The sequence below is a fragment of the Hemibagrus wyckioides genome, linkage group LG16 (genome assembly GCF_019097595.1).
Source record: "Hemibagrus wyckioides isolate EC202008001 linkage group LG16, SWU_Hwy_1.0, whole genome shotgun sequence".
Classification (NCBI taxonomy): domain Eukaryota; kingdom Metazoa; phylum Chordata; class Actinopteri; order Siluriformes; family Bagridae; genus Hemibagrus; species Hemibagrus wyckioides.
In genome coordinates, this window is record NC_080725.1 from 19774635 (window position 1) to 19787158 (window position 12524).

Genomic DNA, 12524 nt, shown 5'->3' on the forward strand with positions numbered 1-12524 from the left:
GATTTTTCAGGCGTTTTTTATGTTGACAGATTGGTGGTGTGGGTGGTCTGTGGAACTGAACATCAGAAGCAAATCAGATGATAATACAGGTTTAGTTCCAGTGTGATCTGTATAGTTGATCATTGTATGAATCTGTTCATATACAAACAATATTAATGAGCCAATATGTGGAAGATATAAGTTTCCAGTGCATAAATAAACAGACAAACATCCCACAACAAATACACTATATTGTCAAAAGTTTTGGGACACCCCTCCAAATCATTGAATTCAGGTGTTGTTTTTCAGGGGTTGGGCTCGGCCTCTTAGTTCCAGTGAAAGGAACTCTTAATGCTTCAGCTTCATACCAAGACTTTTTGGACAATTTCATGCACCCAACTTTGTGGGAACAGTTTGGGGATGACCGCTTCCTGTTCCAACATGACTGCACACCAGTGCACAAAGCAAGGTCCATAAAGACATGGATAGAAACTTTGAACCTGATAGGACACCTTTGGGATGAATTAGAGCAGAGACTGTGAGCCAGGCCTTCTCATCCAGCATCAGTGCCTGACCTCACAAATGCGCTTCAAAAATGGTCAAAAATTCCCATAAACACACTCCTAAACCTTGTGCCTTCCCAAAAGAGCTGAAGCTGTTATAGCTGCAAAGGGCGGGACAACTCCATATTACATTCATGTGCATATAAAGGCAGACGTCCCAGTTTTGACCTGGCTCGCAGTCTCGGGTTGTGCAGGCCAGTCAAGTTCCTCCACACCAAACTTACTCATTCATGTCTTTATGGAGCTTGCTTTGTGCACTGGTGCGTTGTCATGTTGGAACAGGAAGGGGTCATCCCCAAACAATGGAATTGTACAAAATGTCTTGGTATGAAGCTGAAGCATTAAGAGTTCCTTTCACTGGAACTAAGGGGCCGAGCCCAACCCCTGAAAAACAACACCTGAACTCAATGATTTGGAGGGGTGTCCCAAAACTTTTGGCAATATAGTGTATGTCTTGGCTTAATGACTACGTGAAGTGAGGGGAAGGTTGCGTACATTACATTCTTCAGGTGACATTTTTATGCAGGACTGACAACCACATTGTGACAAACACCAACTCTTTATTATTATAAGTCTGAACACACACCAAATTGTGATAATGACCTCCCAGCTTGCATGCACAAGCCTTGGAGAAGGATGTGAAGGATTTGAAAAGCTACAACTTAGTCCACAGTTTCTCAACGCTAGTCTTGAAGAAGGACTTTTTAGTGTTTTCCTGCCTCTGAATCCAACTAATCAGCTGATTGGCAGCTCTGCCAAAGTTGATGTAGGTGTGTTAAAGCAGGAAAAATACTGAAAAGTGGGTTCTCCATGAGCCGAAGTGGGAGCCTGTGACACTGCATCTCACTTCAACGTGGTATAAAAAGTCAAAGATTAAAGTTTGCCACCTAGTGGTCATAAGCAGTTTTGCAGTTTTTACAGCATCTGCAGGATGGTGACTGGTTTATTTGTTGCAGACGGCGTGTCTCTGTTCCTGAGTAAGCACGTGTGTGTGTGTGTGTGTGTGTGTGTGCTGGTCTTTCCCTCGGGTCTGGATCTCAGCCACAAAAACTCTGACCTGGAAAAAAAAGAAAGAACAAAAGTCTGAGAAGGGGGCCATTTCGTTTGTCAGTCCCAGCACAGGAGGTGTGGTCTGTGTATCAGACAGTCCCAGTGAAGGAGGTGTGGCTTATAGGTGTCCATCAATCCTGGTAATGAAGGCGTTTGTCAATCCACTAAAGGAGGTGTAGCCTATGTGTCCCTTGGTCCCAGTAAAAGAGGCGGGTCTCTGTGTCTGTTAGAGCCAGTGAAGGAGGTGTGGCCTATTTGTCTGTCACTCTCAGTAAAGGAGGTGTGGCCTGTGTGTCTATCAGAGTCCCAGTAAAGAAGGTATGGCTTCCAAACCCTCAAAGGTAACTTTACTCTTTTCTATTTTTTTCCACATCATTAATCACATAAAGATGTTCATCACCTCAACATAGCTGAAGAGATACATACCTGGACCTGTATGAATTTAGCTATTCATGGAAAAACAGTTGGGTAAAAATTTTCCTCCCACTCCAGTAGGATAAGAGGACACTAGATGATGTATTTCTTATAAAAAGCTCTTATAAAACCGATGTGTGCTGGAGATATTGTAATACTTCAGATAAATATAATTCTGGGTTCAGCTCCAATGTCTTTAATAAGCAGGGTGACTTTTTGCCTCCATAACGGAGCAACAGCACCATAAAAAGTCATCCAGACACACGCACACACACACACACACACTATAATGGTGCCTGCCTTGAGAAAGATTAATACAGATATGTAACCTCTGTGGAATGTACAGATTGTAAGGCAAAACTTTGCTTCGCTCTCACACACAAGTGCATATCGTATTTTATAGCTCATCAGACACGAGACTTTCAAGTGCTGTGAACTAAAAAGCAACAACATGTCTGCAGAAGTTCAGACCAGAGAGAGCACCTTAATGTGAACCATAGGCAACCTACCAGTTTGTGAAAGTTTAGTCAGTTGAAATGTGGATTTAGTTTGGATACAATAATAAAACGTCTTCTTTATGATAAATCGCTTACATGGCTGCACATGTCTCACTATTCAGATAAAAACAGTTTCAAAATATTTAAGCTATAGATAAGTTTTCCTTTATACACTGATCAGACATAACATTATGACCACCTGCCTAACATTGTGTTGGTCCTCCTTTTGCTGCCAAAACAACCCTGACCCCTCAAGGCATGGACTCCACTAAAGGTGTGGTGTGGTATCTGGCACCAAGATGTTAGCAACAGATCCTTTAAATCCTGTAGGCCCATGGAGACCTTACCTTGCAACTCACAGGATACTTTAGATAGATACTGACCACTGCAGACCGGGAACATCACCACAAGAGCTGCAGTTTTGGAGATGCTCTGATCCAGTGGTCTAGCCATCACAATTTGGCCCTTCATCAAACTAGCTCAAATCCTTGCGCTTGTCCATTTCTCCTGATTCTAACACATCAACTTTGAGGACAAAATGTCCACTTGCTGCCTAATATATCCCATGATGAGGAGATCATCAGTGTTACTCACCTCACCTCTCAGTGGTCATAATGTTATGGCTGATTGGTGTGTATAGAAAGAACCTAAAAAAAAATGGCTCACATTTGCAAATCGGCTCTAAACAAGAGTCGACTAAAAGACATTCCCTACAACAAATTTATTCTTAAACAAAGTTCCTCACACTACTAGTCCTTTATTCACAAATGCAAATGGAGCAACAAACATCTTGTCTGTCTTCTTTCAGCAACTTTCAGGATTTATTCATGACTAAAAAAAGGTCTACATTTCTGATGCTGTACAAAACAAACCGCAAAGATGTACGTTCTAGTCCAGAAAATATCACACGTTTACGCATACAATATACTGTAGAACTCTAAGCAATCAAGTGTGTGTGTGTGACAGTTTACATTTCTAGTCTGTGACTCACCTTTGGCACTGTGTGTGTGTGTGTGTATGTGTGTGTGTTCGGTTAAGGGGTCTTCTTTTTGGTCTTGACGAGTCCTTTCTCCACTAAACAGCGATAAAACTCCTGGACGTAGGTGTATACACACTTCCAGTCCGGCTCCCGCATCCGCAGCAAGTCATCGACGTCTAGCAGACGAGGACAGCCGCCCAACGTCCTGCGTACACACACACACACACACACACAATGTACAGCTGATTACACAGGACCAGTACTAAGCAGCTATTATTTGGGTATATTACTGAAACAGTCTCTGATTGTAGGTGGTATGTTGTTGTTTTTTTCCCTTTCCCTCCCCCACACAAGCAGAAAATGCTGAGGCATCCTACACGCTAAAAGGTGATGATACCGAGGCGTCTTAAGCAGCTTAAGCAACAACAACTAGCAGGATCACGGTGTCATAATAAGACTGTTTTGTTTTCACAAGCCTCTCATATTCCAATGGACATAACCAAAGATTTTACATTATTCCATCTAAATATGATGTCTCCTTACAATATATACTTTGCAGAATAAATATAAATATCTTATTATATATCTTATCGTCTACTGGATGTGTTACAAATGATTACTGAAATGAAAACAGTGTTTGTTTAAGAACACGGCCGCTTAGATCGTCTTCTTACTCTGCGGTCCTGAAGGCTTTCTCGAAGTTGGCTTTGCGATCGTACGGGTCCAAGGTGCAGTACTCGAACCCTTCGGGGAAAAATCGGTGCACCAGAGCGCAGAACGCGAGACCGTCAGCCCAACTGGATGAGAAGTTCTGTATATTCACACCCTACACACAAACACAAAAAGGGTTAGATCATGGATATTCATTAGGAATCTTGTTGGCTTTAGCTAATGGATACCGAAGCCACACCCCTTTTACTGTGGCTAATAGATACAGAGGCCACACCCCTTTCACTGTGGCTAATGTATCCAGAAGGCCACACCCTTTTTCATTGTGGATAATAGATACAGAGGCCACACTCCTTTCACTGTGGCTTACAGATACAGAGGCCACACCCCTTTTGTATATTACATATTGAAAACCAAAAAAACTAGCATTAACGTAAAACTAAACAAAAGAATAAAGCCAAAATTTGGATAGGATTAGCGTAAATGTGATGTAAACGTCAGCTCCCCCAGCACTCACCTCATATGGCTCAGTCTTGGCTCTGCACCAGTCCAGCAGCATCTGTTTGACGTCTTTGGTGTTTGGGCCACCGAGCGCCGAGGTCCTGGCTACTCTGACTCCAGCAGCTGGAGGACGAGCCACGCTGTGTCCGGGAAAAAGACAAGAACAGACTTAGCCTTTATCTAGTTTGAGTTCTTGGTAGGATGTCGGGTAATGTAAATAAATCTTATAATCCTATTTTAAAAAACTTGTTTATTTTCAGGTGTTATTCATAGTGGGTGACATTGGATAATACCCATAATGCATTGCGAGCTTACGTCAGTTATAACACACAAAAATAGCATGTCTGAATTATTTGGAATTGAAATGGAATCAGGCTCATACAAACCAGTTAGCTGTTAGCAAGATGGCTATGAGCTAGCTACTGAATAGTCTACAATGATTCTTCTTTGTAACCTAGTCTCCACATACCTTAAGCCAATCCCTGTACTTTTAAATTTACTCAACAACTATTGATTAAATTAAGCCTAATTTCCTACGAGCTTGTCAATCAACCATTAAAGCGCAGTTCAGCTAAACCAAGTAAATGCTAGTTATACCAGTTAGCATTACAAAATATGGTTATTGAATCTGATAAAACTCCATGTTTTCTTGTAGATTCTAACCTTTCCGATGTTTTAGGGAGTGAACCTGAAGGAGCCGGATTTGGAGACTTCACTTGAGCTGTTTCTAAAAAACAAAACAAAAACAACAATGAAGAAGGTCCGTAAAAATACAGAATAAAGCACAAGCATGCAAAATGAGGATTTTTTCAGTCTACAGTTAATATATTTTGGAGCTAAAAAAATAAATACGGTAATAAAAATTCTTAAATAGATACAGAGGCCACACTCAGTTCACTATGGCTAAAGGATACAGAGGCCACACTGCTTTCACTGAAGCTAATGGATATAGAGGCCACACCCCATTCACTGTGGCTAAGAGATACAGAGGCCACACCCCTTTCATTGTGGCTAAGAGATACAGAGGCCACACCCCTTTCACTGTGGCTAATGGATACAGAGGCCACACCCCATTCACTGTGGCTAAGAGATACAGAGGCCACACCCCTTTCACTGTGGCTAAGAGATACAGAGGCCACACCCCTTTCACTGTGGCTAAGAGATACAGAGGCCACACTGCTTTCACTGAAGCTAATGGATATAGAGGCCACACCCCTTTCATTGTGGCTAAGAGATACAGAGGCCACACCCCTTTCACTGTGGCTAATGGATACAGAGGCCACACCCCATTCACTGTGGCTAATGGATACAGAGGCCACACCCCAATCACTGTGGCTAAGAGATACAGAGGCCACACCCCTTTCACTGTGGCTAAGAGATACAGAGGCTACACCCCTTTCACTCTGATTGATAGATATAGAGGCCACACCCCTTTCACTTTGGCTAATAGATACAGAGGCCAGACCCCTTTCACGCTGATTGAAGGATGTAGAGGCCACACCACTTTCACTGTGGCTAATGGATACAGAGGCCACACCCCTTTAATTGTGACTAATAGATACAGCGGCCACACCCCTTTCACTCTGGCTAATAGGTACAGAGGCCACATCCCTTTCACTCTGATTGATACATATAGTGGTCACACCCTGGTGCCTAAGGAGGCCACGCCCCCTCCACTGTGTTATATGAGGTAAACTCACTGTGTGTGTGTTGCTGCACATTGCTGGGGCCGTTGGCTGGTTTCGGTCCCGCACACACACCCTGCTGGCGCAGGTTCTCCTGCCGGACCACACGTTCTCGGTCCCTCTGCTCTGAGGATGCAGCCGCATTGACAACAGGGAAGATAAACAAGTGTCATAAGCAATGTGTCACAACATAGCATTTCGTAAATTGTCTCAATAAACAAACCCGTTGCAGAGATCGCGAACATTTTCCTGAAATTTTCCCTGAAATGGAAGAGTTTGATCTTTAAAGACGTTCAGTGTTCAGTGTTGCTGTAATTGGCACTCATTTGTTAGTGACATTAACTAAAAAAAAAAGTGAACCTTAGACACCAAATAAGCCTTGGGCCAATCAGCTACATAATATTATTATGTTCTACTCAGTTTTCTGCCAAACTATGACTTTAATGACTGTGATTGTGCCAACAGCCCTGACTCTCACCCTACAAATAGATATTAAGATGCTATAAAAACATGGCTTGAGAATTTTGCCACATTTGGTCAGCGTTTATGGCACTGTAGGGATGACCTGCTCCTCACCCCGCTTTTTTTTCAGCAGTTCTCTCATGGCGGCACGGATCATTCTTCTTTCCTCGAAATCTGTAGCCTTGTCCAACTATGGAATAACACACACACACACACACACAGAGAAAAATTATAGCAGTTAGCTCTGTAGAGGTAGTCACTGAGCTCACTGACCTCATGCATTTTAAAAAACCATTGATTTTTTCTAGCAGTGCACACATACACACAGTCCCAAGCATTTCAAGCTCAAAAAATGTACTGGAATCCACAAGCATGTGTATTTGCCAGCTGCTCATCTCACCATGTCGTTCAGCACTTGCTCATCCTGGATGGCTGCAAGCTGTTCCTCTGTTAGTGGACCTGCACTGACCGCAGCCATTGCTTTAGTCTCAGTATTTCAGAGAATCAGAAACTGAAGAGAAGAGATAAATAAGGACAATGAGACATGAGTAAGAATCAGTATCTTCAACAAGAACATGTACACCTTCTAATTGCAGGTCTTAACATGAAGATGAACATGTGTAATGAATGATTTGCGTAATGTATACGAGTAAATATGTATGATGTACCAGTCTAGTTTACTCACTGGGAACATATAGGAAACTGGGAAACACAGACCCTGAGGTTAACTGACTGATGACCGACAATAATGATTAATTAGCTTGCTTATATGGGTATAACAGTGTTTTATGCAAAGCATGTAGAGGCAGAAACACATGGGAAATGAGACAAAACTATATATTATATGTAGTAATATATCAGTATTTTCCTCAAGTATGCTGAAAAATTACACATTAAAAAATCCCACGATATTAATATCAGCTGCTAATGTTTAAAACAGACAATGTAAAGTAGTCAGCTGTGCTTCTGAACTATTTAGATAAGACATAGCTGACAAACGATACTGAAATTCCATAATATTGGCTACATAAAGGGGCACAATGGTTGCGTAAATGAGACAAAATTGACAAGAATATCAACATTTACCTCAGATGTGTTGATAAATTACGAAGAAAAGCTTCTTACAAGTGATAATTGAGCTAGCTAGAAGTAAGATTTAAGTCTTTTAAAGGGAAAGTCTGTGGAGATAATTGTGGACCAAATTCTCTTCATTTTCCTCAGACATGGTGACAAACTCCTACGAAAATTCATTCGTAAATACATTTAGCTTTAACTACTACATTTTATTAAGGTTTTATTGCAGCATAGCATGAAGCTACAGTGACACAATAAATGAAGTCAGGAATAGTAGAATTTACCTCAGACGAGGTAAAGAGGTATAGTGACAGTGCTAAAAAGAAAATTGTCACAAATAGATATATTTACCTCACATGTGTCGGTAAATTGATAAGAAAAAAGTACAGGAACATTTACACTGTAATTACACTTAGCACTGATCGCTAAACTTTAAATACAGGCCATGTAAAGCCACAGTGGCGGTATAAATGAGACAAAATTGTCTAGGATTGTTAACTTTTACCTCAGAAGTGTTGGTAAATTGCTAAGAAAAGAGTACAGCTACATTTACACTGTAATTACACTTAGCATTCATTGCTAGATTTTTTTAAATACAGGCAATGTAAAGGCACAGTGGCAGTATAAATGAGACCAAATTGTCTAGGAATTTTAACATTTACCTCAAAACGGCTAAGAAAATACTTGATATGAGTAAAATTACTGTAATTACACTTAGCAGTGATTGCTAATCCAACCTACAAAATCAGTTTGTTTACAGTTGACAGTCATGAACACCATACTGTAGGAATAAAGTTACTCTGAAATCCTCACAGAAACATAGTGAAAATTAACCCTGCTGGAATTTAGCATCATTTTTCGGAACGGTTGTGAAACTATTCTGACGTTTTTGTTGACTAGAGATTTTTTTGTATTATTTCATTATAGGAAACAACAGGGGCAAATGGTTCACATCGGAAGCTCCGTCATTTGGGTATATACAAAAAGCTATAGGTTGAGATGAATGCAATTCTGTATTTTTCCATTCAGAGTGAAAGTAGGATTAAATTTTTGGATTTAAATGGAAGAAGCCATCTGCTATCAACAGGCTGATCTCAGCGTAAACATCCAGTGCGCTAGCCTGTGCTGAAATAAAACACACAGCAGCTGAGGGATACAAGACTACACCTCACGTGTTGTGTCAAGACGACTGGCCATATTCCACACACACACACACACATACGCAGACTGAGTCACTGTGAGAACGAGTGGGTGATCTGAGAGTCCCGCCACTCTATAGTGTAAACACGCGGGCTGCGCGTTATCTAAATAATACAAAACTATGTACGACTGAGATTGCGTTTTACACACTCTTGCATCAGATAAAACTAATAACGTAGCTTGAAAGAACAGTTCACTGAAACATCGATCTTTCCCCTTACCCCAAAGTCGAACAGTTCGAAGAGCCCAGATGTTTGGTGTCTGACGTCTGCTTTCTTTCTCACAAATGCAGCTAAGAAGGAAAATGGAAGTCTGTCTCACCCAAAACTTAATTTCTGCCTCGAACCACATGCGGCTCTTCAGTGATGTCACTCAGACGTGCTGATGTGGTTTAGGACACAATGGGACCTACTGTAATCTAAATATGCACATTGGCACATTCTTTAGTGCCATTATCATTCCATATAAGAGTTTAAATTCACGACACAGACTCACCGTAGACCACAGTGTGAGAAAAGAAGCTGTAATCTATAGCAACCTAAACCGGGGTTTGGTTTTGTTTCGCTTTTTATTTGTATAAACGCTACAGTAAAAGGCATTAAGTAAAACTTTAAGTAGAAAGGTAAAGCTATCCAAAGTGATCTAATAAAGAAGGCTGCCTGATTGAAGTAGATGATCATTTTTTTTATTACTTATATCTGTAAACAAGGAATATTCACTTTTTTGCCAAAACACTTATTAAAAAATATGATTGCGCGGCTTAAAGGACAACACTCAAAGCAGGAATATGAAGAAAATGTTTGAATTAGAATGTCTTATCAGTTGCACCTAACATGTCTCACCTAATCGACTACATCTGATTTGATTGTAAAAAATTCTTATTATTTTTCCCCCCAATTTTTAAAAAAATGTATAGCATATTGGCATTAACCTTTATAGTGTAATGGCTACAGAATTCATCACAAGATTACTGTAATTCTATTTCACAGAATTAAAATTCAGCCTTGACGCTCACCTCTCCCTTTGGTGCTGCTGTGCTTGCTTCTTGGAGATGGTCTGCAGTGGAGAAGCTACTGTGTACACACTCCCCGTCAGATCAGCCAAACTGCACTCAGAGTCGGACTGTTTGAGTTCTTCTGGGCTCTCCTGAGACGCCTCCCAGGCTGAACACGAACATGGCCGAGAGCCAGGAAACAGCCGAGGAGAAGCAGTGAGAGCGATGAGGATGATGAGGAAGAAACGAGTGCTAGAAAAGGCTAGTTGGGTTGGAATGCTGGGAGAATCTTCCAGTCCGAGATCACAGGCTTTCCAAACACGTCATTACTAATTGATTTAACACAGCAGTGATTTGTTTAGAGAAATTGCTGGAATATAGTTTGAAGTGGACTTTAGGATGATTAAAGTGGGTCACTCAGTAGTTTATCTGATAGTGGGAAAACTTTCCTCAATGTCACTTAATTACAACAAGAGTTTGTAGGTGGTGATAATGCCAGTGCTGCTGCTGTAGAGAACAAAAAACACCTTCTGACCAATCAGAGCTAACTTTTATAGCCTAACATTAACAGTACACAGATTATAATCACTGTCATGTTGATATATTATTGACTTTCCTCTAGGGATCCATGAGTCTTAAGGGGAGTTTTGTCCTCCCAAAACATAAAAATAGCCTTTGAAAAATCTTCGTTTAAACCCAGGCTTGACCTTTAAAACATATATTGACCTCAGGTCCGCAGGTACACAGATTCAGTTAGAAAATGGTCATGCCTATGTGCTTTCGAGAACGATCTGCGCCAGTAACAAGAAAATTATATTGTGTCACTGATTATAAGAGTCAATTAAGTCGCGTTATGCAAATTTGGGTCATTTAAAATTTACATATTCATAGAATGTGGATTTTATTTTTTATTTCATGATTGCTCGGTAGCAGCAAAATGAAATAATCAAAGAAATGTTTATTGTGACTGAAATTATATTGATATTAATTTTTAAACAATTTATTTTAAATTATTAAAATTAATTTTAAATTAATTGATATATATATATATATATATATATATATATATATATATATATATATATATATATATATATATTTTTTTTTTTTTTTTTAAATGGGTCACTTTAAACCTTTAGAAATTAGTTAAAAAAAAGTGAAATAATAAATTAAATTAAATAAGTTTGAACAATTATTAAAAAATATTAAAAAATTATCTGGAACCCATAGTAAATAATACTTTGATAAGAAAATACACATTTATCCTAATTGGAAAAAGCCAGGATCTGTAAATATATATGAATATGCAAATTGAAGGAGCTAGCAGCAAAGTAAACAAACAAATGGTTATTTAAACTAGATTTCAGCATATACACTATATTGTCAAAAGTTTTGGGACACCCCTCTAAATGATTGAATTCAGGCGTTGTTTTTCAGGGGTTGGGCTCGGTCCCTTAGTTCCAGTGAAAGAAACTCTTAATGCTTCAGCTTTATACCAAGACATTTTGGACAATTTCATGATCCCAACTTTGTGGGATGACCCCTTCCTGTTCCAACATGACAGTGTACCAGTGCACAAAGCAAGGTCCATAAAGACATAAGTCCTAGTTGAGGTCAGGACTCTGTGCAGGCCAGTCAAGTTCCTCCACACCAAACTCATCTCATCCATGTCTTTATGGACATTGCTTTGTGCACTGGTGTGCAGTCATGCATGAGAAAGCGATTTCAATTTTGACCTAATCACTAATCTGTATAATCTGAATCTTTCATGCAAGACGACAAACCAGCATCTGTTGTCAGATTTAGTCCTAATACACTAAACCAGTTTACTTTATTAACCATACAAAGCTCATGAGCTTAGTTCACGGTCAGTCCTAAGGGTTGCATGAATTACAAGTTGAATTTCGTGACTCCAGAAAAGCTATTCTTGGGCCCATGAGCAAAACCCGCAACCCTCCACTTCTCGGCTCCGCGCTCGGGTCGGACTCTTGGATGTTGGTTTGGATAAAAGCATGTGCCAAATCTAAATAAATAGATGTAAATGATTATGTAAGGAGGTTGTGTGACTGCGGAGAAGCGAAAACGCTGCCTTATTAAGGCACAACAGGAAAACACACTGCCTGGCTTGGACACCGATGTTTACACAGGCTACATCCTCTTCACATCTGGAGACAAAAGTCTGAAACACACAGACATACATTTCCTCCCCTTGGCTGTCACGGCCAAGAATGTCCCATATATTATTCCTGAGGTTTCGAGCATCAGCTCGATCTCTGTGCACCACTTTGGTCAAATAAAGTTGTATTTAACTTTATTGTGTGTTATATAAATACATTTGGCTTCCAGTTTGTTGCGCTAGAAAGGGTTGGTTATGGATCAGGGTGCTTTTAGTGCCATCATGTGTTAAAGTGTAGTCAGTACAGCAAATAAGACAGGTTATGAAAAGCTGTTCATGTA

The 12524-nt window shown here is 40.1% G+C and overlaps 1 protein-coding gene across 2 annotated transcripts; it reads right to left on the reverse strand.

The window, feature by feature from the left end:
* Positions 1–1082: 1082 nt before the first annotated feature.
* On the reverse strand, positions 1083–10228 carry smtna (smoothelin a). 2 transcript variants are annotated; one of them, XM_058412554.1, is made up of 9 exons: positions 10089–10228; positions 7200–7310; positions 6914–6989; positions 6353–6463; positions 5316–5379; positions 4669–4792; positions 4157–4308; positions 3495–3687; positions 1083–1599 (listed from the first exon to the last, which is right to left on the reverse strand). In XM_058412554.1, exons 2-8 carry the CDS (start codon positions 7275–7277, stop codon positions 3537–3539), a joined length of 756 nt encoding a protein of 251 aa, XP_058268537.1. In that variant the 5' UTR covers positions 7278–7310; positions 10089–10228; the 3' UTR covers positions 1083–1599; positions 3495–3536. The 2 variants fall into 2 exon arrangements, with proteins under 2 accessions (XP_058268537.1, XP_058268538.1); XM_058412555.1 differs by lacking the exon at positions 10089–10228 and adding an exon at positions 9295–9313.
* Between the last annotated feature and the right edge of the window lie 2296 nt (positions 10229–12524).